This window comes from Heterocephalus glaber, unplaced genomic scaffold (assembly GCF_053883595.1).
Source record: "Heterocephalus glaber isolate CG9 unplaced genomic scaffold, H.glaber_assembly_v1.0 deba00001586, whole genome shotgun sequence".
Classification (NCBI taxonomy): Eukaryota; Metazoa; Chordata; class Mammalia; order Rodentia; family Bathyergidae; genus Heterocephalus; species Heterocephalus glaber.
Genome location: NW_028258364.1, coordinates 19,180,101 through 19,207,940, shown reverse-complemented (window position 1 = coordinate 19,207,940; position 27,840 = coordinate 19,180,101). Strand labels below are relative to the sequence as shown.

General features: G+C 38.5%; 1 protein-coding gene across 13 annotated transcripts in view; it reads left to right on the top strand.

Annotated features, from left to right (window-relative positions):
• Nucleotides 1–27,840, top strand: part of Elf2 (E74 like ETS transcription factor 2) — a 100,168-nt gene that overhangs the window by 54,182 nt on the left and 18,146 nt on the right. For 2 of the 13 annotated variants that reach the window (XM_004854980.4, XM_004854979.4), the window contains exon 1: nucleotides 22,256–22,683. The exons of the other annotated variants lie outside the window; for them this stretch is intronic. In XM_004854980.4, the coding sequence (XP_004855037.1) occupies nucleotides 22,626–22,683 (58 nt within the window). In that variant the 5' untranslated portion in view covers nucleotides 22,256–22,625. Of the gene's footprint in view, nucleotides 1–22,255; nucleotides 22,684–27,840 lie in introns of those variants that run through there. 13 annotated transcript variants of the gene reach the window in all.

Genomic DNA, 27,840 nt, shown 5'->3' with positions numbered 1-27,840 from the left:
GGCAGGAGGATCGCTGTGAGTTTGAGGCCAGCCTGAACTGCATAGTGAGACCCTGTCTCAAGAAAAAAAAAAAAAGTTTTATAATGTAATCTTTAAAAAATATAATATATAATACTTAAAATGTAAAAAATTATCAAGGACTCAACAAATAGGACTGTACCTAGTATCAAAATTAATAAAATGTTGGCAGCAGTACCCTTTTATGTACCACAATCTCATATATTCCCTATTCCTTCTTCCTTAAATAAGTATTATCCTGATTTTGATAGTAATCATATGGTGCAATCTTTGCAATCGAAGTAGGAACGATTCCAGATATATATACTTTTTAATTTCAAAAAAGAAGTGATATTTCACGTCAACAACAGTTGGTTTTGGAGGCCTCGGGGGATGGGTTGGTGGCTGTTAATGCACCGGTTAGATAGTGATTCAAAGCATAGCCTTGAAGCAGGCAAGTTTTCCAAGATGGGTTGGGCATTGTCTTGAAAACTGGAGACTTTAAAACATATACTAGAATGCCACTTAGTGGAGATGTACAAAAGAGAATTGAGGTGTCAAATATGTGTTCAAAGTAGATTTTAATCCTCTTCAATTCTGAGACACTTTATAATAAGCTCATATATCTGTGATGTGGTTATCTGTTCATTCTCCTAATGAAACTGAAGAGCAGTTTTTTTAGTACCCTGGTTTAATCTTCAGTTTTTTTTTTTTCTGGTACTGGAGATTGAACTCAGGACCTTGGGCTTGCCAGGCAGGTGCAGCTCCATCCCTTGCCTAATCTCCAGTTATTTCATGGTATACACTAACATCTGGGCCCTGGGAAAGAGGAAGTGGGCCAGAAAACATGACATAAGCCTATTATGTTGTTTGTGGGGAAGGATTGGGACCTCAGAAAATGAGCTCTATTGATGGTCAGTAGCTTTGTCTTGTTTTGACACCTGCAGAGTCTTAGTGTTAACGTTGAGATTGGGTAGTTTTTCTGTTATATCAATGGCAGAGATGTTTCTTAATTTTGACAACAAAGTCCTCGGACTTTTAACTTTTTTTAATTAGTTGATGTGGCTTATAAATAAAAGATGTTCACATCAAAAATAGTAATATTTTTCAAAGTGATTTCCACACAGTATTAGCCATTGCACAGAAGAGAGCCCTTGGTCTGGAGTGTAGCTGAGTGGTTCAGCACTTGTATGTGCTTGGCTCGAATGTAAGAGGCCCTGGGCTTGATCCTTAGCACTGAAGAGGGGCAGAGGGCAGCTGATGCACTAGAGTTTGAGAAATTCTGGGTGAGACTAATAAAGTTCCTTTACAGCAAGACTTTTTTTGGGAAGTTTTAATATGTAAACGTGCATTTTGATTTTAAAGAAGAGCAGGTATCTCTTTTCAGAGACTATCTCTTAATACTAAATGTCTTACAGACCAGTTTGGTTTTCTTTAGATTAGTACCACCTGGTTTACTAATACTAGTTTTGACAGTCATAAAAGCCACGGGACTGATGATTCTCCTTTATAATAAACTGTATATATTTAGTTGTTTATCTTTTTTCTAAAGTCTACCAGTTTTTACTGCTGCTTTTCTTAATGTGTAGTGTCACACCCCCCCAAGTTTTAATTTTTTGATTTAGTAAATCAGGTAAAAATACTGAGTTAAGTATGTTGGCCAGACTCTAAAGTGGTTTACATTTGTGATCAGAAGTAAGTGTTAAGCACAAGGTCCTGAGTTGAATCCCCAGTACCAAAAAAAAAGTGTTGATCAAGAAACTAATGTTGTTAGTTTTACTTTTTGAAGTTGTTGAAGCATCTTCTCAAAAAAAAAAGTTTGATGTGTACACAAATAATTTGTGGTAATGATGTGTGGTTGCTTGCTCATTCATTCATTCATTCATTCAGGTTTTTTTTGAGACAGGTTCTTAATATGTACCCCAAGCTGACCTTTAACTCACAGCAATCCTCCTGCCTCAGCCTCCCAAGTACTGGGATTACAGGTGTGCACCACCACACCTGGTCCATGATTATTCATGATGCCATCCATCAGGCATATGTGGGCCTTTTCAGGAATATAACAGAATCTGTGGCAGAAGTTATTTTCCATTATGTTTTTCTTTAAATAAAGCAGAGCTGCCGTGATGCTTCCTTTCTAGATTGTTGCGTCAGTGTTACTCAACAGTTCCAGTCGCGTGGAGCCAGAAGCAAGCTCACCTACTTGGCTGCACTGTTTGTTAGACTGTTCAAATGTATGAGTGGAAGCATTTTTGTCCTGTTCACTTGTGAGCCTTCTGGGACCTTAAGGAACAGTTCTGCAATTCTTTGATCTCTTATGTTTTGCCCATGAACATTTACCTGTTTTCAGGGCAGGGTCTGTCTCCCTGCCATTCTGTCTGCCACATCCCACTTTACTCTCTTGTTTTGGGAATGCTAACATGTGTACACACTTCAGGAAAAAAAAAATAGTATATTTTTCCAACAGATAGTGTTACCCTCGTTTGGGGGACCCTAAAGGATGTCATCTATTGCAGAAAATCCACTACACTGCCATTCCTTAGAGAAGAAATTGAAAATGCATGTGCAGCAGTCTCAATAGCAAGGTTACCTAAGCAGCAATTCACTGTACTAATAAATGTTTGGAAGCCAATGGCCACCATTTCAAGCACCACTTGTAATTTTGTAATTGTAGAGGCCAAAGGTAACTTGTGTTAATCTCATGATGTCCTTTTAGTATTAAAATATTTATAGTCCCCCCAAAAATATTTACAGCCAGGTGTGGTGGTGCACGCCTGTCACTCAGCACAATGGTGCACACAACAGTGCCTGGTGCTCTTGGTTTTCTTGGGGCCTGAGGAATTTATTCTGTTTTTCAATAAGCTTCCATAAAACAATTATTAATAAATAGTTTGAATTTCTGTTTTGCTACCAGATATTAAAACAGAATTGTGTTCCTCTTCTACTTTTAATATTTTTATGACCTTTAGGAACCTGCTCAGTTTCTCTTAGTGTGAGTTTCCTAATCTGTACAATGGGGAATATAATTACCTCTGACCCTTGTGAAAATTAATAAGGTATGTATAATGTTTAGCATGGTACTAGCGTAAGGAAAGCCCAATCCATTCTTCATATTGCCACTAGTATAAGCTTTCTGAAATGCAGTTTTCATTGTCATTTTCTCTCATTAAATCCCTTCCATAATTACTATAACAAGCTGGATAAAATAAAATATCCTAGAAAGGTAACAGGCTAGAGGTATAGCTCCGTGGTACAGTGCCAGCTTAGGATGTATGAGGCCCTGGGTTCAGTTCCCAGCACAAAAACAAATAAGAAACCAGAGAAAGGTACATAAGACTTTTCTACACTATCATATTTACTTTTGTTATTGGGGATCAAACTCGGGACCTTGCGCTTGCGAGGCAGGCGGCAGAACCACTGAGCTAAATCCCTGGTCCCATATTTTACCTTTTTGTTTTCAGCTCTAACTGCTTCTTTTTTTTTTTCCTGACTCACTAGCTTCCAAAAGTTTGTAAGACTTACACTTTGCCTAAAAAGTTTTTTCCATTTTTACCTGATTGTTCTTCCAAATCTGTGCAGCCATCTCTGGGAAGAACTTCTTGATCCTTCCAGGATTTATCAGTTCTGTTATGGGGTGCTGCCCATAACTGCCAGGGGAGTTATATTTAGTATGTGTATCATATTTCCATTCCAACAGTCCAGCATTTCTGAATTTAGAATACCCAATGTTTTGATAAGATTACAGGGTTTATTAGTAGAGTTCTGTTTAGCTGTTGGGAGGCTTTTTAATACCTCCAAAATGTGAAAATTACCCAGTTGAGTAGTAAAGATGTCTCTGTCCCTAGTAGTTATAATTGCCAACTATTGATTATGATACCCTTAGTGTTATTTGTTATTTTGACTTTAACAGGGGTTTTTAAAGCTCAAATGTGTTTCAAGGAGATGGGGAGGGGCAGGAAAGGTGTCTGCGGAGCTGTCTCTGTCAGTGTCCTTAAATTTGCAGAGGAGCTCATCACTCAGGTCAAGAGCACTTTTAACTTGGCTCTTACCATTAATATTTGTTAACTTTTCAGTCTTTTTGTGTCATGAGCCTCTTTGGCCATAGGGTGAAGCTTAAGAATCTTCTCTTAGAATATTATTTTTAAATTCATAGAGTAAAATACCTAGTGTTATAAAGGAATCAAATATATTAAAGGCAGACTGTCTTAAGTTGTGATGTGTCAGTACATGTGCTGCTTCTTTTTTTTTTTTTTTTCTGGTACCGGGATGGAACTTGAGCTTGCTTGTCAGGCAGGCGCGGTGCTGCTGAGCTACATCCCCGGCCCTACATGTGCTTCTTGATGAATGTAGTAATTAGATCTAGTGGCAGATCTAACTCACTGCCAAAATTTCAAAGTGGTGGTGACTAAAACTTCTGTTTGCTGTGTCTCCCATAACAAATGCACTAGAAGGTGAGAATACCTATGGTTTTTATTGGTCACGAAGTCACAGGAACTGTTAAACTACTGTTGCTTGTATTTTACTTAAAGTTGAGATGTTACATTTTATTTAAAAGCTCAGATATTGTTGTTCCTAGGTCATGCACCTTTTTGTCCCTTTTTCCTCTGTGTTCTGCCCTACTTCTGTTCTCTTTCCCCTAATAACCCATGTAGGGCTCTGAAAGCTATTTTATACGTGTTGTATATTAAGTACAATTTTATGTTTTTGAGGAAAAAAAGGTTCTCAAATATGGTAGTACTTTTTCATGTCGTTTAATTGATTGATGTAATTTCTTTGACCATTTGAGCATATAGCGTATTTCTTTAAAGGTTTATTCAATATTTTGTGACCTCCTTGTTGGTTTTAGATCTCATCTAAGATTGCAGTGGCTAGGAGTTTCCAAACTCCACCACAATTAGTATTATCCAAAGGGCTTACAACACACACTGCTGGATCAGGACTTTTTTGAGACAGGGTCTCGCTTAGTTCAGGTTGGCCTTGAACTATGTGGTGATCCTCCTGCCTCAGCCTCCTGAGGGCTGGGATTACAGGTGTGCATCACCACACCCAACTGTATTGTTTCTGGCAACAGAATCTTAACTGTTTCCCAGGCTGATTTCAAATTTATGGGCCCAAGCCCAAGCCACTGCAGTTGACTAGGCCAGTTTCTGAATCAGCGGGTCGGTGAAGGGGGTTGAGGATTTCTTAAGATGTTGGGAATATTATATATAAAAGACCTACATTGTGGGCTGTCTCTTCAGTATTAGCACAAAAGGAGAGCTTTAGCCGTTGTGAAAATCCAGTTAGCACAGTGATTTCTTAATCTCTTATAACCACCAGATAGATTGTTAGTGGGCATAAAAGATAATATGCTCATTTCTGGTGTATGGAGGATGTGTAGTACATTAGTACTTTTAATTAATTCATCAATAAACATTCATTGAGCACCCTACAGTATGTATGAGGTACTGTATAAGGCATGGGGCAGAGTGGTAGACAAGATAGGTAAAATCTGCATTCATGGCACTTACAATCTAGTGGAGAAAACATGGTAATTGTTTTGTAAAGTTGCTTTGTCATAAATCAGATTACATGGTATTAAAAAAATCAAATTACATAACTTCTGAAGTTGTTCTTTAAAGTTAATATGTGGAATTAAGCTACAATCATGAATCATTCTTTCAGGTAGTAGAAGCACAAGATTACTTCTTCCCTTTCCCCTTCCATGTGGCAGTAGACACAGTTGAGGATACTAGTAAACTTAACATTATTACTGTTGTGGTAGGTCAAGTTTAAATCTCATCATGGGGACATGGTTGACAGTTAAGGCTTCTGGGTTTAGGACAAAGGAGCAAGTCAAGCAGAATGAAACATTCTTAAATCTCATTATTGTACAATGTGTAGAAACAAAACCATAAAAAGTCAGAATAACTTTTTTCCTATTTGTGGAAATATCAAGGGATAGTGCTGAGGCCTAACCTGTCTGTAGTGGTTAGTTATGATTTGGGAATGGGATTATGAGGTGAAATAGGACTGACATATATATATATATATATATATATTTTGTTGTTGTTGTTATTGAGTATATCAAGAGAAGACAGAATGTACTTCATATCCTCTTCTAGTAGACATGAAGATAGAATAAATTTTTTGGTAAAAGAACTCATATTCTCCACATTTAAAGTCTGTTTGGTCAAACTGGATTTTATTTCTTCTTCATACTTTGTAAATCAGCCAAAATGCCTATCCTGCTTTAAAAATGACCAATTAAAAATTTTAATTTAATTAAAAATAATGTTTACATACTTCATTTTAGACTATGTGGTGACATTGCCTATTCTTCAAAACTTCTTTAAGAATTTATTTGAACCATAAAGGATTATTCGTTGGCTAAAACTTTAGATTTTCTTATCCCTAAATGAGTTTGCAAGAACTCTAGAAAGTTTTACACCAAAAAGAAAAGACTTTTCTCCAGTCTATTTAGCAAAAAAGATACTTCTTTTTTGTTTTTTTGAGACAGGGTCTTAGTGTGTAGTTCAGACTGGTCTTGAACTCACTATGTAGCCAAGGCTGGCCTTGAACTCACAGGGATCCTCCTGCCTCAGCCACCCAAGTGCATGTGCCACCACGCCTGGTAGCAAAAAGATACTTCTTATTGTGCATGGTGTTTGACAAAACTTCTAGGAAAATCTAAATTCTTTTTTTCTTATGTCACCGTTTTTCCCAAAATTTAATTTCGGAAAACAAAATAATTACTTGGAATGAAAAAACTATTTTGAAGAGAAGATCAAAGATTTAGTTGAAGAAGAAAAATAAATTAAAAAGTAGCAATTCCTTTTTGAGACATTGCTGGTTTGAAATAATTAAGTACAAAGGTGTGGGATGTAGCTCAGTGTTAAGAGTTCTCCCTTAGCATGCCTGGGGCCCTGGGTTCAGTCCTCAGTGCCACCAAAACAAAACAAACAAGAAATGGACTGTAGGGCTAATGAGATTCTAGTTAATGCTTATTTAATGCTGCAACTAGTCCTAGGGAAAACAACTGCAAAACATGGAATTACTGGAAGGAGAGGAAAGCAGAAGGAAAAAGGACTTACGCTTGTCAAAGGAAGAAAAAGAACCCGAGCATTTGCTTCGTGTGGGAACCACTAGTGGGGTTACCTGAGACTATCTGTGATATACATAGCACTGTGTTCTTTTTATGTGGATGAGAACAAGAAATTAGATATGGCTCCTGCTCTAAAGGAACTTGCTCTATTGTAGAGAAATCATGTAAGGAAGTAATTCTATATAACCTATGATTTAATAAAATCAGTGTTGTAAAGGGAAAAAGGTATTGGCTATTGTGATGGAAAGTTTACATTTCAGCCGAGTTTGGGAAGACAAATAAAATTTCATTTGGGAAGCAAAGATTTTTCTGTTCTTTTTTTTCCTCTGTCCTCCCAAGCCATTGCTAAATCATGTCAGTTTATTTATAAGTGGAATAATGATTCTCCTTTCCCTAAGATCTTTTAAATGAGTTCTAATTGCATGTAGGAAAAAAAATTTGAGAATTTTTTTTAACATCTCCATCAAGATGCTGAAACATTTGGCTGTCATCTATCTAGAAACAGTAACCACAATAATAGTGGGAACCCCCCCCCCACAAAACCCTAACATATAAAGCTACTTTACTATATTTCCAGGAATTGTTCTGAAGGCTTTATCTATTAAGACAATTCGTACTCACCAAGGCTGAATAACTTCAAGGCTTTCTCAGGAGTAGAAGCAGGGATTTAATCTCAGAAAGCAAATAGGGCTCCAGAGCCCAACCTCAAACGTATTCTCATGAGATACATTCCTTCCCCTCAGCACATATCTACTGTTGTAGCCACATTGCACTTTTTACTCTCCCATTCAACTAAACTTTATACCTCCATTGGGTTTTATATTTGCCTTTTCTTTCTGAACAGATAGTTTTCCATTTTTTCAGTTTCTAATTCCTGGTTATTAGATCTCAGTTTGAATGCTACCAGAGAGAGACAGAGAGGCCTTAACTGACACTTTTCAATCTCAATTAAGACTGTTCTATCACTTGTATAATAGCCTCCCATTCTTTTTTATTTATTTTTTCTTGTTGTTAGCACCTACAACTTATGATTAGACTCCTGCATAAGTAATAATACATTATGAATTCAAATCATATGAAGTGTGGCATTATTATGAATTTAATGAAATGACTTTAGTCCTTCTGCACAGAGGAGGAGGCTAGGATGTGAAATGGGTCCTAAGGTTCAGATGAACAAACTAAGCCCAAGGTCTGGCTGTGGTTTGATGCCACCTGCTGGTAGTTACGTACTCCTGTGACTCCTGTTTGAGGAGGAGGTAGAAAATAAAGTTGTTGGTTGGTATCTATGTTGGACTGGTTCCAGGACCCACTTTCTCCATACCCAAATCCACAGGTGCTCAAGTCCCTTATATAAAATGGCATAGTGTTTGCACATAACCTGTGCACATCCTCCTGTACACTTTCAACCATCTCTAGACCATAATACCTAATATAATGTAAATGCTCTTAAAAAGTTGTCCATAGCATGTCAGAAATTATGGTCAACTATTATGTTCTTAAAGTGAGTCTGTGTAATTTTAACAGACCCAACAGATCATTTGAAATAATGAAATTCAAGTGAGTGGAAACAGATTACATATAACAGACAAAAAATTAAATTTAAAAATTAATTAAAATGGAAAAACAAGTTCACCAGAAAACTAACCAGAAGAAGCTGGAGGGATAAAATAGAATTTAGGGTGAAAAAAAGAATTTAGGGTGAACATCTTTAAGTAGGACAAAGAGTGAATCTGGAAACTGGTAAAAGGAACAGTCTAGAAAGCATGATCATGAACTTATATGTATCTAACAACATAGCTTTGAAATACCATTTAAAACAAAAACTTTTAGGATTGCAAGGAGAAATATCCATGATTATGAAACAACAAGATTTGTACACATCTCAAAATTTAAAAGTCAAGCAGATATAAAATTTAAAATTTCATAAAAAAATTGAGTCTACAGGTTAACAAACTTCATAAACTGAAGATACATAGAACACTCTACTCAACCTAAATGTTCAAGAAACTTAAACATTTCTTCAGTTATGTATAGGTCAGTTTTTAAGCATGTATTATGCCATAGGGAAATTAAACAATATCTAGAAAATCAATATCATACAGAATATACTATTTCATTGTGATACAGTAAATTTAGAAACCATAAAAAGACAGTTGAAATACTTCATAGTATTTGAAACTCAAAACTCACTTTAGTAGATCAAAGGAAATGAAATTATAAAATATTTGCAGCTAAGGAACAGTGAAAGGAGTGCATATTAAAACGTGGATGTGGCTTAAGCAGAATTCATGAGGAAGTATAATAGCCTTAAATATATTTCTTAGAAAATAAGAAAGATGTATATAATGAATATACATGCAAAAGTTAATGTTAATAAAAGACCAACAGAATAAAACCAAATAAAATAGAAAGGTAAAACTGAAGATAAAAATCAAATAGAAAATAAAACAGGTTATTATTAAAACTGGAAAATTAATAAAATATGTGAATCTCTATAAAGGCAGATTAAGGAAAAATGAGTACTGCCAAGAACTTAACAGGGCCGGGGATTCAGCTCAGTGATTATGCCACCTGTCTCGAAAGTGCAAGGACCCGAGTTCGATCTCCAGTACCAAAAAAAAAAAAAGTATGACAACAGAGCAGAGTTTAAAAATCATAAAAGAATACTATGAAAAAATCTGGCAAGGAAATTGGTAATGTTAAAAAGTTGTACATTGTAGCTGACTGAAGAAGAAATAGAAAAACCTAAACAAGTTATTAAACCTTCAGTTTTTTTAAACCTTCAGTTTTTTACATCTTACGTATACATGCAATTCATATGCACAAATCTTTCAGACAGACCTAGATCTGTTATTAATATTTGGGGCTGGGGATTTAGCTCAGTGGTTTCGCCTCCTGCTCCGCAAGCACAAGGACCTGAGTTCTATTCCCGGTACCCTCACCCCAAAAGTAACAATGTTATTATAATATTTGATGGAATATACATAATTGTTGTCAAGTACAAACTATCAGAGAAAAGTAGTAGAAGAGGGAAAGCTTTCCAACTCATTCTGTGAAGCCAATATATGTATTTAAGAACTATTCCAGTATAAAAATAGAAAATTTCTGGCTAAATTCATCAATGATCGTAGGTACTAATATTCTAAATTAAAAAAACAGCAAGTGAAACCCAATGTTGACTTAAAAATACATAATGACCAAAGGTATAGTAGGAAGGCAAAGATGACTATATATTGGCAATTCTATTAGTGTAATTACCGTGTGACTAGACAAGTGGAGAAAATTCATGTAAATAATCTCAGTAGTTCCAAGAAACATTTGTTAAAACAGAATCAACTAAGGATAGAGACTCTTAAAGTGGATTGAAACCTGATAAGGGGTGTACAGTACATTAAAAATCTACAACAATCGAGCTGGGTGTGGTGGCACATGCCTGTAATTCTGGCACTTGGGAGGCTGAGGCAGGAGAATTGCTGAGAGTTCGAGGCCAGCCTGGGCTACCTAATGAGTTCAGGGCCACCTTGAACTACAAAGTGAGACCCTGACTCAAAAAACCATACCAAAACAAAATCTATGACAAGGGCCAGGGATTTAGCTCAGTTGTGCCTCGCATGCCTGGCAGGTGCAAGGTTCTGAATTTGGTTCCTGGTACCGGAAAAAAAAAATCTATGACAAATATCAAACTTTATGGAGAAAAAGGGTGTCAGCTATCATCCTAACTAACTAGGAATACTACTGGAGGTCCTAGCCAATACACTCAAGGGAAAGAAATGAAAGGCATAAAGATCAAAAGAAGAGACAAAAATGTTAAAGATGGTTTAATTAACACTTAAATTCTAAGAGATTATACAGATAAACTATTAAAATTGCTAAAAGGATTCATCACACAAAATGTTCATCAGTCCTGATGTCAGTATATAAAAGCAATAATAAAACGAAGCAAAATATACCATTCATAATAAAACAATAACCAAAAAACCTAAAACAGTACCTCACTAGATACAGTACTTAGGAATAAATCTAATAATAATGTTAATAATTTATGATGAGAATTATCTTATTACAGAAGATAAATGAAGAGATATATAATTTGTTAAAGAAGAAATAGAAAACAAACAGACCAAAATCATTGATTTATATCTTCTTTTTAAACAGTAGCTTTTTATTATAACTTTTTTTGGTATATTTTTGTGTGTTTTGAGACAGGGTCTCACTATGTAGTCCGGGCTGGCCTCAAAGTCACAGTGATCTTTCTGCCTCAGCCTCCTGAGTGCTTGGGTCTACAGGTGTGCACCACCATGCCTGGCTTCATTGATTTCTGTCATCTTTAGTCCACAAACACGTATAGAAAGTGAACATGGTAAACTGTTATTTTTTTCCCTATTAATCTATAAATTCAGGATAGTTCCAGTCAAAATCCAGAAGGATTTGTTTTTGTTGGAACTTGATAGACCCTTTCTAGATTCAAATTAGTCTAGATAATTCTGCAAAAGAAAAGTGTCTGTCCTTGCCCTCTAGTCATAAAAAATGATACCTGGGCAGAGGTTGAAGCTCAGTGGTGGTAGGTGTGATTAGCATGTACAAGGCCCACAGTTCAGTCCCCAGGACTAAAGGAGAACAGATTTTAAAGGTGTAGAAAAATTTCAAATGTGTTATTTTCAGAAAAAATAGTTTAGTAGGGTAGCTAGAGAACCCAGAAACAGAGTATGTATCTGGTATATAACATATCTGGTACATAACAGACAGATTTACAAGTCAGAGTGAAAGGATGATTGTGTGTTTGTGTGTGTGTATATATATATTAGGATTTATAAAGAAATATAAAGTTAGATTCCTATTTCATACTTTTGTTTTTAGATGACTTATTTTCTTTTATCTTCATTATACAATAATCCCATCTCCCCTCCCACCCCTGTGAATGTCAAATTTAAGTTGATTAATGTAGGTTTTTTTTTTAGTGTGGCTGTATGTGTCCTATTGTATATATTCATTTAATTTTTGAGACAAGGTCTTGTCTGAGCTAACTCCCTGGCCCAATTCTTTTATATTTTGAAACAGGGCTTTGTTAAGTTGCATAGGCTGGGCTGGGACTTATGATTCTCCTGCCTCGGCCTCTTAGAAGTCTAGGATTATGGGCATGCACCACCATGCCTGGCTTTTCTTGGATACAAGTGTATTTAAGCCTGGAATTTTTTGTGGAGGGGAGGTTTTAGATTTTCTTTTTCTTTCTTTCTTTCCTTTTCTTTCTTTCTTTCTATCTTTTCTTTCTCTCTCTCTCTCTCTCTCTCTCTCTCTCTCTCTCTGACAGGGTTTCACTATGTAATTTAGGCTGGCCTTGAACTTACTGTGTAGTCCAGGCTGGCCTTAAACTTGGAGCGATCCTCCTGCCTCAGCCTCCCAAGTGCAGGGATTACAGGTGTGTGCCACCATGCCCAGCTACATTTTAATTTCTTTACCATTTATTATTCTATTGAGTTTTGTGTGTTTATATGTTCCTGTGGGTACTTTCATATTTTCTAGAAAGTTATAATTTTATCCACATGTCAGTTTTATTAGTATATAATTATTCATGAAACTAGTTATTTTTTGTTCTATTTTATCTGTGGTTATTTCCCTGTTTTGTTCTATATTCATTATTTTATATTCTGTACACTGTGTATTCTCTTTTATGATCATCCATGCTGAAGTCTGCCTATTAATCTTTTCTTTCTTTTTTTTTTTTTTCCCAGTACTGGGGATTGAACTCAGAACCTTGCACTTGCCAGGCAGGTGCGATGCCGCTGAGCTGCATCCCTGGCCCCTAGATCTTTTCAAGATCATTTTTGGACTTTGTGAATCTTCTGTTTTTTAAAAATTCTTGTTTCCTGTTTTATTTTTCCTGCTTATCATTTTCTTTCTTTCTTTCTTTTGAGATTTTTTCTGTTGCCCTTTCCATCATTATGAATCGCTTAGCTTCCTTATGGATTTATTTTTTGAGATGGGGTCTTATTATGTTGTCCAGGCTAACCTCATACTCTTGATTTTCCCACCTTGGCTGAGTAGATGGGATTACAGGTGTGTGCCACTGTGCCCAGCAATTTGTTTATTGTTAAGCCCTTTATTTTCTGACTGCTAAGTATTGCTTTAGTTGTGTCACACTTTGACAATCTTAATTTTTTTTTTTGGTACCAGGGATCGAACTTGGGACCTTGCGCTTGTGAGGTGTAGGCATAGTCCCACTGAGCTAAATTCCCAGCCCAAGAATCTGAATTTTTATTGTTAATTCACTTCTATTTAGAAATACTTGTTGTTGTTTTGAGACAAGGTCTTCCTATATAGTTCAAACTGGCCTTGCTGGGGATTTAGCTCGGTGGTTCCGGCGCCTGCCTTGCAAGCGCAAGGCCCCGAGTTTGATCCCCGGTACCAAAAAAACAAAACAAAAACAAACAAAAAACAAACTGGCCTTGAACTGTGTAGTGCAGGCTGGCCTTGACCTCACAGTGATCTTCTTGCCTCAGCCTCTCAGGCTGGAATTACAGGTGTGCACCAGTATCAGACATATTTATTTCTTAATTTTTCTGTAGTTTCCTTTTTAATCTCAAAGATTATTTAATATACACTCTAAGGAAATAAGTATTAATTTGACATCAGAAGTTGAAGTTTTTGTAGAATTAAAAGATACTATAGACATCTGGATTAAAAGTACAGCAGCAGGCTGGCAGAAGATATTTGTAGCATATCTGAACTGTTGGCTAGAATATGTTAACATTGTACAGATCAGTAAAGACAAAACTTGGTGTAGGAAAATGGCTCAAGACACGAAAACAATGCATAAGTGAAATGTTAATAGCAAATAAATATATGAAAAAAGGGTTTATCCCCAATACTTAACTAAGAACATGCAAATTAATACGACAGTGAAAAATTTCTTGATACTGACAGCAGAAATATGAAAAGTCTGATTATGTCTTATATTGTCAAATATATGGGAGAAGTGGGGTCTCTTAATATACTGCTGCTGTACTTGGCATTGCTACTTTGGAGAGAATAATATAAAATTTAAAATGCACTTATTTTATGACCTAGAATTTCTATTTGTAAAATTATACAATGGAGAGAATCTACCACACATGGTTAAGAAAAACTTTTTGTAGCAGTGTTTATAAAAAAAGAATAGGAACAACTTTTTTTTTTTGCCTACCAGTAGAAATGTGAATAAAAAGGAGTACATCCATGCACCAGACTACTTTTAGAATTTTTAAAGCATATGGCTATATTTGTTTATATCAATATGGATAGAATGTAGATCTTGAAAGAAGTACATTTTAGAATAGCATATATAGTGTAGTGCCATTTACCTACTCAAAGTATGTAAAATAGTAATATATATTCAAGGACACACATAAGTATACACACATGTTGAAGTGTGAAGAGTAAGAAAAAATACAATGAGTTTATGAGAGTGGTTCTCTGCAGAGATGGAGCAGTGAATGGGGACTGGGGATAGTATTCAAAGCTGATGTTATTTTCATCTGTAGTGTATTATTTCTTGGGGGGGGGCGGCCATACCCTTAAATAAGCAAGAAAATGTTAACAGTTGTAATTTCTGGGAAGAGGAGAATGTGGCTATCTATAACATTATTTTTAGTCACTTCTTATGTGTTTTAAATCTCCCTCAAAAATTGTTTGATTTCCTTAAGTGGGGAGGGGAAAAGGAGAGGGGTTTACATGCCAGTGGATGTTCAAAGATGATGTGGAGATGTTTACCATATAATGAGATATTTAGACCTATCACTTAAAAAGAAAAGTCAAGACTAGATATGCAGAGCTTTGAATTAGGTTAAAAATAAAATTCAAAGCCCTAGCTGGATACCACTGTTCTGAAGAGAGAAGGCAGCTAAAGATCACACTGTGAGTAAAAAGACACACTTAAGAGTGATGTAGAAGTGAGTGAAGCCAACTGAAAAAAAACAAATAGAAAAAACAAAGCCAGTTTACTACCATGAAAATCAAATGAAGGAACGATTTCAGTAACGGGAGTAAATAATGTCATTTGTAGAAACAAAATCAGATGAAGACTGAGAATAAATCACTGAATTTAACACTATCAGAACACTATCAGAAGCTCAGTGTTGACTTTTGAAGAATTTTTCAGTGGGTAGGATGCAGAAGCTGTATTGAAATAAGGGAAGCAATTAGTTCATCTATTTCTTTTGGAATTAAATGAGTTTGTTTTTTGAGACAAGGTCTTGCTATTTAGCCCAGGGTGGCCTTGAACTCATGGCATCCTTCTGCCCCAGCCTCCCAAGTGACAGGCCTGTGCCATTGTGCCTGGCTAATAAAATGAGTTTTGACTTACAGTGTTAAAACATTTTGGTTAAAAGTTTCCTTATAATTTTAAACATGCCAAACAAAAATCATGCATTAGTTCTTGTAAAGTTTTACAGGAATTACAAATTTTTTCCCAGGATATTCAATGTACTATACATTCTCTAATAATAAAGAACCCAAACCCTTGAAATCACTTGTCACCAATGTATTTAAATTATAGAAAGGGGCCGGGGATTTAGCCCAGTGGTTTCACCGCCTGCTGCGCAAGCGCAAGGACCTGAGTTCGAGCCCCGGTACACCCCCCCCCCCTGCAAATAGAAACTATGGGTTGGGAGTGAGACTCAATGATAGAGTGGTTGCCTAACATGCACAAGGTCCTGGCTATGTTCAGTCCCTAGCATTGAAAGAAAAATAATTAGACACACACACACACATATACACATACACACAGAGAGGTGGGAGGGAGTGCATTAACTATTTTGACTCACCTTGGAGAGTGTCATGCACTTATGAGTGCTTAATAATTGCTATTTAAAAGGTGTTTAACACCTGTTAGAAAAGATTAGCTGCAATAATTAGTTTGACAGTCTTTTTAAGTATGGCTGCTAAGAATTTGAAGGAGTGTTTTCCATAATATAAAATGAATGTCTTGGCTACTTTTCTGATTGCTGAGATAAAATACCTGACACCCAAAGTTAAAAGAGAAAAAGGTTTATTTCAGCTAACAGTTTGTAGAGGTTTCAGTCCATAGCTGGCCAGCTCCAAGGCAAGTAGCATGGCAAAGGGAGAAATAGTCCATGGCAGGGCAGGCAGGAAGCAGCCAGCAGTGAGCTTTCCTTTCACTTTTATCTCATCCAGGGTGTAATCCTGTTGGATGGTGCCGCTCATATCCAGGGTGGGTTTTCCCATTATCCACACTCAGACCTATCCTAAACCAATCAGTGGGCTAATTTAGTTACCACACTCTTAATCCATATTCACACACTCTCGATCCAGTCACCTCCAAAAAGCCCCACCTGTGAGTGCATGAGGCTTTTGGGGGAACATACAGACACAAGCTTTAGCAGTGAAGAATCAACAAACTAAAGGAAATTCTGATCCAGGAGAAACTTGTCAGTGCAGAAAACGTGAATCAAAGTCAGATTATACTTAAGGATGTATCAAAAATGGTATATACTGGTCCCTTAGTCATTATAGCATTTTAATGGTTCATGCACTAAAATGAATGGTGTTATGCATTGGCAAGATAACTTACACTAAAATAACTTGTAGAAGTCATAGACCTCTTTGAGAATCTTAAAATATCCATGTACTTCTTCAGAAAAAATGCAAATGTCACTAACAGAATTTTGCTACTGTAAATCCCTATTAAAAAATCCAAGGTGGGTAAAAAAAATTCAAGCTGGGTGCTGGTTGTAGTGGCCCATACCTGTAGTCCCAACACTTGGGAAGCTGAGGCAGGAGGATTGCCATGAGTTCGTGGCCATCCTGGCCTACATGATGAGTTCAAGGCCAGTCTGAAACACATAGTGAGACTCCATATTAAAAACAAGCAAACAAATAAAAATCCAGACTAGATGTGGTGATACATGCCTATAATCGCAGCACTCTGGGAAGCTGAGGCAGGAGGGTCATAAATTCAAGCCCAGCTTGAGCAATTTAGTGATTTAGCAAGACCCTGTCTCAAAAACGGCTGGGGATGTAGTAAGTGTGAAGTCCCTGGCTTCAATACCCAGTTGTCCCCCTCCCTTCCCATCCATGCGCTTACCCTAACCCTTGCATTCATACATGGTTTATGTATATATAAATAACTTTCTTTGGTGGTATTCCAGAATATAGCATACACTCACTGTTACTGTATTTAATTTCATGTATAAGCAGTTTGTATATAATATTGTCTCAAGGACTTTCACTCTTGATGGGGGAGTCTGTGTGAACTGAGATTATGTTTTGGGTATATCATTTAGTGCTACCAGTAATAGGAATCTAGAGTAGAAACTTGCTCAAAGCAAGCACCACATACTTGTTGAATAAATATGTGGCTGAGGGTTCAAGCATTTTCATTTTAATGATATTTTATAAAATTTGGCTTAAATAAAACAAATCAGTAATACAAAAAACCCTGCAAATACCCAGCACTTAAGAGATGCAGGAGAAACATGAGTTCAAGAATAGCTTGGGCTACTCAGTGGCCTATAGCAAGCCCTTGTCTCAAAAATAGTGCCCCCCCCCGCCAAAAAGCCTGTAAGTAGAAGAATCTCAGGTACTCAGGAGGCTGAGAAAAGAGAATCACAAGTCTGGGCAACTTGGCAAAAACCCTGTCTCAAAATAAACATTTTTTTTTTTTTGGTACCGGGGATCGAACTTGGGTCCTTGCGTTTGCCCAGCAGGTGGCAAAACCACTACGCTAAATTCCCGGCCCTCAAAATAAACTTTAACAAAGGGCTAGAGGGCTGGGGATTTAGCTCAGTGGTTCTGCCGCCTCCCTCGCAAGCACAAGATCCCAAGTTCAATCCCTGGTACCAAAAGGGGAGGGCGGCTAGGGGTATAGCTCGGTGATAAGAGTGCTTGCTAATATGCACAAAACCATGGGTTCAATCCTTACTACCACAGAACAGATAATCAGTCCTTAAGCCATCTGATGGCTTGGTTAGGGCCAGAGGGTCTCTTTCAGCAATGGCGAACATTTTAGAGACTGAGTGCCCAAACTGCAACCCAAAATCCACTTATTTATTGCAAAGAGCCAATACTGCAATTAAACCTGATTACTGAGGTTTTAGTTTAGAAAAAACAACATGGCCATTTTGGTAAAATCCCCATCAGAGAGAGGGGCTTACCATGTTTTGCTATGCATGTGAAATTTGAAAACTGGCAGCTGGCAGATGATTTGTTGTAGAAAGATGGTTCCAAAGTCTAAGATTGGGAATGGTATTTTCTCAGTTCCCTTCAAGAAACTCTCTTTTCACTTTCAACAAGTTCAGCAACACTTTTATGATTGGTGTCAGAGAGTCACCTGACACTTGATGTGCATCACACAACACTTTCACTACACAGAATACATAATAACACTTTCCCTTTGTATTCAGTTGCTCCAAATGACTCTGTCCAGGTCTCTTAGAATGATCTGCCACTATCTGTTTTTAGTGTTGCTGTAGTCATTTTTTGGTGTTCAAGACTTAGAGTCCACCAAAACAAAATTATAGACAAATTGAGGCACCCAATACAAAACTATCCTAACACTATTAGTTAACACTAAAGAATTGGATATTCCTGAATCTATAGTCTACGGCAGTGATTCTCGGGTGGGGGGGTCCTCTTGAATTTGCTGACCATCAGACAAGGCGACAGTAATGTTCTACTGACCACCACCTTTGACCCGTGCTGAAAAAAGCATCTGAGTGCATCTCCTACCTTGTGGGGGCTTCTGCTAAAAATCACAGCCAGTCCAAGTAAATATATCTACACATATCCTTGCCTGTGCTCTGATGGGCCTTGCCAAAGTTCAGATGCATTTCCTGGGCAGCTTTGTTAACATGGTCATGGATAGGATGTCATTGTTTCTTGCTTTATTGTTCATGGCATTTGGCTTTCTCTAAGAGCTAGTGACCTAGTCACTTCAAATTTAGTCTTTAGAGTGAGGAACTAAATCCATCTCACATTCAAGGGTGGAGAAGAACAAGAATTAAGCTACACTTTTTGAAGGGGAAAATATTAAAAAATCTGTGGATGAGAAAAATCTGCAGGTATTGAATTCATAAATAGGTCTGGGACTTTCCTGGGGAGTGTTTGGATTCAAACACGTGTCAAAGTGCTTGGTTTCAAATTCTGACCCTGCCCTTCTGTAACTCTATGACCTTACTCAAGGAACCTCAGAACTTCACATATAAAATGAGCATAATAGTAGTATCTGTTTCTTAGGCATGTGGAGGGGAAGAAATAAAAAAAATGAAGGTAACGATTTAGCATATAGACTTTATTTAACCCCCCTCGACATATCAGTAACTTTGATACAGAGAATATTTTCTGTAATGTTATTAGCAGAATATGAATTTTTCTAAAGTGTCTACCATAACAGCCTCAATTTAAAAAATTCTGCCTATAAATACTCAAAAAATTTGTTTTGGAGACAGAGTCTTGCATATAGTTTATAGTTCAGGCTGGCCTTGAATTCACTGTGTAGCCTAGGCTGGCCTGAAACTCACAGCAATCCTGCCTCAGCCTCACACATTCTGGGATGACAGAGTTGTGCCACCACACCCAGCACTTATTCAATCTCGAAGTCCTGAAAAAATGCAGATTAAAGCATGTGTATATACATGCACAGATATACATATTACATACAATTATATACTGCATGGCTCGAGTCATATTGTGTAGAAAAAAATATATTTCAATCCTGCTACACTTACATTTTTAGTACTTATTCATGTTGTTAAAAATAGTGGAAACTGTAGAGCACTTGCCTACCTTGCAGGAGTGAGGAGGTCCTGGGTTTAATCATCAGCACCACCATGTTACCCAGGCTGGCTATGAATTTCAGGGCTCAGCTCAAGCAGTCCTCCTTCCTCAGCTCCTTTTTGGTTTTGGTTTTTAATAGAATGACCCAGTGAATATCTTCCCTATTTCTTCAAGCTAGGCCTCAGAAATGAAATTCCTGTATCAGAAAAGTACAAACTTCTTTTAGTCTCTTGATTATATACCATTTATTTTCCTGGAAATTTGTATCAAAATACATTCTAATAGCTTCTTCTATTCCCAGGATAGTACTGTTGGTCTCTTAAAAGTATTTAGTGGCTTTTGAAAGCATAGTTACAGCAGCAAGGCAGAATTGCATTAAAGACTGGAGAATATAAGATGAATGTGGAGAGATACATGTGTATACAGATGAACAGAGAAAAAAACACACAGACACACACCGCACTTCCTAAGATCTATTTTAAACAGATAGTAAGGTGTAAAAGATTGCATCCGGCTTCACACTGCTTCTTTTCAGGCAGAGATGATTTTTTTTTCTTGAGCCACGTTGACTTGTCACTTCCACGAAAAATAAACCTTTTGCTTGTATTACTGTTTTTCCTTCTATGGAGAATACATGAAAAACTGACAAGAATGGAAATTCAGATAGGTTATTAGTTTCAATAATATGCCTAAAGCCAAGAGTTACCCCTTAATATTCCTTATCCTTCACGTGGAAACTATTAAAGATGCTGCCTAAACTGGGCATAGTGGCGCATGCTTGTAATCCCAGCATTTGGGAGGCTGAGTCAGGAAGATCAATGAGAGTTTGAGGCAGACTGGGCTACATAGTGAGGTCCAGGCCAGTATGAACTATGTAATGAAATCCTATTAGTGGGTGATCCTTATTTTAAATTGATTGGCAATAAAAAATAAAACTTCCAGTTTTTAGTTCTTTTTATCCCATACATGGCAGGTTTACTTAAGCCAAGAGAGAGATTTGGGGAATACTTTGGAAATGGCATGTAGGTTCTTTTGGCAGTGGTAGTAGGGCTAGGGGAAAGACCAAGAGACTAGATGAATATTAAGAGAAATTTTAAAAAGTTGAGTTTTATAAATCCATTTTAAGCTGTTCTGTCTTTGGATCAACTTTTATAAAATGATACTGTACATTACCACTGAAAACATTTTTCTCTAGATTTTAAGAAGTTAATTCAGATCATAAAATTCATCACCTTGTTAAATGTGTATCTTCCAAATCTCTTTGTGTGTTTATTTAGCAAGTATTGCGCACTTCTCTGTAGGAAGCATTGTTTAATGTGAATTTTGTGACAAAGAACTTTAGGATAGCATTTTGTTTCAAATTTTGTTTACCCCCCCTGCGTGGGGGGGGCACGGGGATTGAACTCAGGATCTTGGACTTGCCAGGCAGGTGCAGCGCCACTGAACTATATCCCTGGGCCTTCAAATTTTTTTAATTAAGAAATGCTAATCAGGTGTGCTGGTGCATGCCCGTAATCCTGGTATTCTGGGAGGCAGAGACAGGGAATCACAAGTTTGAGCCCAGAGAGGGCAGTTCAGCAACTTACCGGGAGGGACCCTGACTCAAAATAAAACGTGGAAAAAAGGTTGATGTAGCTACAAAGGCCTTAGGTTGACTCCTCTGTACTGAAAAACAAAACAAAAAAGGGAGGCATCATGCTGGGGATGTAGCTCAGTGGAAGAGGGCTCCCCTATCATATGAGGCCCTGGTTCAATCCCCAGTAAAATTAAAAAGGAGGCATTTTCTTGTTTTGATGAGGTCTCGTTTGTCTTGTCATTGGTTTGATTTCCTGTTTTCAATAAATTTGTTATTAATTGGCAGTGTACCTCTTTCTATTGTATTTTAATAGGTACTATATTTGTTACAAGGTGAATTCCTAGCAAAAAGATTATTGAAGTAGAAGACAGAAAATGCATAAATTTGTTTCAAATTGCACTGAACAGAAGTTGAAAGGCTACATGAATTTCATGATTAGCAAACTGGGGCTCTAATCTCTCCGGGATTGTTGAGTTCTGAGGTTTACAAAATACTGTATACCTGTTTAGTGTGCTTACTGTAAGGGGGAAGGATGCAGTCGGTCTCGTAAAGCGTTAGAACCGCCTTACTTTCAAAGTAATGTTTTGGAATATTCTCTAGGTAGGACTTTCTGTTGTTTTTCTTATTTTAAAGTGTCGTTCTTTCAAGTGAACTGATTACGTGTTGCATAAGCTCTGAAAAGGCCAAAACAAGTTAGAAAGCCACTCTTATTTACAGCGGCGAGAACAGGTATTGGATCGCTTCTAGGAAGAAAATTTGATTAATGGCCTTTTTCCAGAGGGGGGGACAGTCGCAGACCTCGCTTCCGCAGAGCGTGAAATGCGCCTCTTCCTGCCGAGGGCCGGTCCCGCGGCGCGGCGGCCCGGGTTCCCCAGCCTCAGGTGTCCGTGCGGCTGCCCGGCGCACGGCGTCGGGACTTCCTGTCTGGCGCGGGGCGGAAGGATCGCGCCGCCAGCCGGGACGCCGCCGCCCCTGCCCCTGCCGTTAGGTGGTGGGGTTTCTCAGCCCGGCGGCGAGAGGCGGGCCGGCCGCGGCTTCCTGTCGGAGGACGCGCAAGGATCCGGGCGTCGGAGTGTGCGAGTGCGTGAGTGTTTCGGCAGCACGGCGTGTGTCCCCGGCCGCGGGTTCCGCCTCCTCCCCCGCCGCCGCTGCTCACGGTGGAAGTCAATGTGAAGCAGCAGCTCCAGCCCCGGGATAAACATGGCGACGTCTCTGCATGAGGGACCCACGAACCAGCTGGATCTGCTCATCCGGGCCGGTGAGGACCGGGGAACTTTTCTCCTGTGCATCGGGGCGGCGGGAGAGGGGCGCACCCAAGGCGGGGTGCCTCCCCCAGAGTGGTCAGTGCAGGGGGCGCGTGTCCACCTCAGGCACCGGGGCGGCCGGGAGAGGGGGGAGTGGATGAAGTAATGGAGGCGACGAATCAGGAAGTGATCACCTTGGAGAGTAACCTGCCTCGAATCCGGCGCTGTCGCTTCAAGGTGGGCTCGCCGGGCGCGGCGTGGTGCCGGGCGGAGCGCTGGCAGCGGGTGCTGGGAGCAGAGCCGCGGTTAAGTTGGGGACTCGGGACGGGCGAGTTTCGCGCTTCACCTCAGTTGCCGAGGAACCAGGAAGTGACTGAGGCTGTTGTCTCTCAGCGGCGCCTGCCACGCTGTCTGGCCGGAGAGGCCGCTTCTGTCCGCGGCCGCAGGCGGCCGGTCCTTCGGGGACGCGCGCCGCCCACCGGCCCACCACTTCCGCGTGGACGAGGCGGCCCCGGGCGAGGTCCGGCGGGCGATACCCGCCAAAACCTGCGCAGACCCTCCCTCTCCCGGTCCCCGCAGGACGCCACCTGCGGAGTAACGGTCCCGGGAAGGGTCACCTATAGTGTCGAGCAGCCGGGACAGCATCTCCCGTCCCGCCTCCCTCTCCTCGGCTAACGGGGGGAAACTAGGTGTATGCCCCTTCTCTGGTGGGTGTTGTTTCAGGGGGAGAACGGGAAGGACATGGAGTATATTCCGTACCCCTGACCTGGTGTGTGGGCGGTCAGAGAAAAGCAACTGTCTTTTGTAAACAGTGGGTGAATGTGAAGGAGTGGGGCGGGCGGGAGGGCGTCTCGGCCCCAGGGAAGTCTCTGCACGGAATTGCCCCCTTTCCCCTCCCCCAAACCTCCCACCACAGCGGAAGCGCCTAGGAGAGGACAGAACGCGCGGGATTGACAGGCCCGCGGTTCCAATCTGCTCCCTCAGATGGTCCAAATGAGACCGCTGATTTCTGGGGGCGGGAGCACGGGCCCGCGGTGGGCCAATGAAGATTGGGCGGGAGTGAAGCTGACATTGTACGCATGGAATTGGAGGGAAGAGGAGTGTAAACACGGAAGTGGCCGCAGGGGTGGGGGATGTGCAGCGCCGCTGCTGCAGCGGAAGGGCACGGACTTAAGTTACATAGAAAAAGCAGCTTTACTAATAGCGCAGTGAGGGCCCTGGATCTTTGGAACACTGGTTGGATACTGTTTGCTTACTGTAGTAAATATGTATATTCTGTTCTCTGGGTTTTGTTTCATATGGCATCGGTGGGAATTGGAAAATAAATAGTTTCCCAACAGTAACCCTTTAAAAGATGTTATGCTTTTTTCCATCCATTGTTTTTAGGTAGGGGTCTTGAAGTTAGTTTGGCGAGACTGATTCATTTAGAATAGGGCGAAATTATGAACACATGTTTTGTGTATCTTTAAATTTAACAGAAGAACTTTAAATAAAATCTTGAGTAATATATCCGTATGTATTGTATAACACATTATGGCGATCAGCCTTTATTTCATTGTAATGTAATATTACATGTTTCAAATGCCCAAAGAAAAAGCAGCATACTGAGAAATTAAAACACATTTTTTGACAGTTGTTTCAGTGAATTAAAGGCAGAGCACAGTGACAGCTTGGTTCCTTTGTGTATGTTCGGTTCATTAGTAATATGGTACGAATTAGTGTAAAATTTTGGGTTTATATTATTGGTACTGAGAATTCTTGGGTCAGTGATATTTGTGTGTAGGTGTACATTTTAAGAGCTCTTGTATCCAGCGCTTAAAACTTTTGAGAAAACTTTAGAATAGCTCCTACAGTCAGAACTTTGAAAAATCCTATAAAGGTAAAGAGGACTTTTGTCAGTGGAAGATATTTTTTCGTGAACTTTTGGAATTTTCAGAGGAACAATAGGACCTGTAGGTATTTTACTTGTAGTGGGTATCACATAGTCAGTCTTTAGTTTGAAAATACAAGTTTAGGTTTTTTTTGACATGTGTTCTTTATTTTTGATTATTGTTTTTGTTTTATGCTGGGGATCTGAACCTAGGGCCTCTGGCACGCTAAATAAACAAGTGCTCTACCAGAGTTGCACCCCCAGCCTTGATTTTCCAGCCCTACTCAGTTTCTTTAGTATTTTATATATAGCAATTAAAGTTTCTTTTTTGATCATAATGCTCTGTAACGAATTTATTTTTCATATGATTATTTTCCCATTCTTTCCTCCATCGTGTTCATGTAATCTGAAGCGCCCCAAGGCTGTATTTTAAAATTCTATTTTTTTTTTTTTTTTTTGGTACTGGGGATCAAACTCGGGACCTTGCACTTTCTAGGCAGGCGGCGGCACCACTGAGCTAAATCCCCGGCCCAAGGCTGTATTTTAGAAAGAAACTTGAAACAAGTTTGTCGATTTACCCAAGGTTTATTCAGTGAGTTAAAAGTTGAAGAGGAAAGATGGCCTAGAAAATTAAAATTCATGGTTGTAAGTTGTTATGACTGCCAGTTTACAGTGGCATTAGGAGTGTACTGTTTTTAAATTTTGTCTTTATAAAATGGACACATGATACTTTTTGTTTCCTTGAGGGAAATTGTGAAGTTCACAAAGAGAATTCTTGCAAAGATTTTAGTTGAATTGAGACAGAAGAAAATGGTACCAGAGGATATACTGTACTGCTTTTATTTCCCCCTTTTAGAACTTAAAGATGACATACAGGTACTCCTTTAGCTATTAGTATTTAATGGTGTCAAAGGAGTTTGCATAAAGGATGAAATAAATAAGCATATTTATTATAAATCACTGTCATTTTAACACTCAAAATACTTTTGTGGTCAAGACTTAACAGTTTATAAAGACCTTCATTATGGAATTAATATGAGAAAATGAAAAAATGGAAACAGTCTTTGTAAATAGGGAGGGATGGAGGGGTTGAAGGGAGGGCAGGGGAATGGGGAAAAAATAAGAACCAAGAGAGTTTATGTAAAGATGCAAATTTCCAATGATGAAGGTCATATTGTTTGTTTTTTGGTACCGGGGATGGAACTCAGGTCCTTGTGCTTGCAGGGCAGGCGGTGGAACTGAGCTAAATCCCCGGCCATGAATGTCATATTGTATACCTAAAATGTACCAATGAATTAATTTAAAAAAAATAAAGACCTTCATTGGGAGCATGATGTGTGAGAATGAGCTTTGAGCCTGAAGTCTGGAGTTGAGGGTCTATATCCGGCTGCCACTAAAACTAGTATGTACTAGTGACTTAACCTCTTTAGGGCTTCATTTCCTCTTAAGAGAACAGGGTTGACTAGATGATCTCTAAGAACTTTTAAAGCTCTAAAATTATGTGTGGCTCAGAAATATTTAATGAAAACTTAAGCCTTCTTTTAACTTTTTGAGTTTTAGAAAATGTTATATATCATGTTAGTGAACATGTCTTTAAGGTTAGTAATTGAGAGGTTAATTTAGCCAATCTTTGAAAATGTAAATGTGTTCCTCACTGGAACTTGAGGCTCTGTGTAGCTGTTGAGGAAGTCTGTGATCTCCTTTATTGAATAATTTCAGCTCAGTTTTAGAAGATATAGCTTAATGTACGCAAAACAAATGCCCAACATTGTTACTTTGCTAATATTTGTATGTAAGTATTCTGTGTATATAATCTGGATTTTGTGCAAGATTTTCAGTGTATAATCTGCCGTTTTACTCCTACATATGCATTCCTTGTAAAATTTTGTAACTTTTTTTTTATTTGAGACGAGGTCACTGGAACTTTTGCTGTACAATGCAGTTATTAAGTGAAGGGGAGATTTTTTTGGAAATGTAACCAAAACATTTTCACTAACCCTTCCCCCAAAATCTGTGTAGTTTGTCAAAGTTCATCATGAAATTTGAAGTTGAAAAATCTCATGTCATTGTAAATTGGAGTATCTAGTAAGCTTTGAGTATTCGGTATCCAAAGTGCTAAGAAGCACTTCAAATACCAGATTTTCAGATTTGGAATACCAAATCTGAAAAGATCATCATATTGGAAGAAAAAAACAACAACACTTGAGCATTATGTGAAAAGATTGGAAGCATGTGTTGGAATAAAAGTAGAAAAAGAGCATTAATTTTTGTCTTTTATAAAATGTATTTGTGGGCCCAGGATGTAGCTCAGCGGCACCATGCCTGCCTAGCAAGTGCAAGGTCCTGAGTTCAATCCCAGTGTGTGTGTGGGATAATAATAATATACTTGTACTCTGGGAGTGTAATTAGTGGTAGAACTACATGCAGGAGGCTCTGGGTTCTGTCTCCATTCCTGAAAAAAATTTTTTTCAAACTATTGAAAAAATTACTTTTCAGAATTTATTGCATCATTAATACTAAAATCTATATAAGAATGAATTTGCTGGTCAGGGGGGATACACATCTGTAATCCCAGCACTTGGGAGGCTGAAGCAGGAGGATTGAGGCCAGCTTGCACTACAAAGTGAGACTCTTTGTCTCAAAAAAAAAGCCAGAGTAATACTGATGTGGAAAATTTCAATAAGGATAATTCAACATAAAATGATTTCCTTTAGAAACAAATTTAGTTGGTAGAGAAAGGCAAGGAACATAGTATTCTTGGCATTGCCTGAAATAACTCCTTGTATAATCTGTTTAAAAAGATGCAAAGAAATACTTATGCAAACTTTTTTCAGTAATCCTCTATATTTAAGTGGACATTGTTTTACTGAAATAGAATCGTAGTTTTTCATCTATATACTACTAATGTTTATGCTTAGAAGCTAAAACAGAAACACGAGCATAGAATTTAGTTGTTATTAATTACGTTTGATGACAAATTACAGCTGTGTTTCTCAAAAAACCAAGCTGCTGTGGGCATTCTGGGAGTCCCAAGCATTTCAGATCTAGAAAGTCAAACTTTTCATAATATACTGATACTATTTGTCTCTCACAAGTGTACAGCAAAGTTTTGTAGAGGCTGTTGTGATATTAATACATGTCCATTGAAGAAGGAGATGAATAAATCCATCTGCTTTCTATTAAATGCAGTACTAATAAAAAGCGTTGCAGGACGGGAGGATGTCGCTCAGGCCCTGGCTTTGATCTTTAGCACTGATTACCCACCCCCTGCCTCAGGGTTTTTGTTTTAAAGTTATTTTTC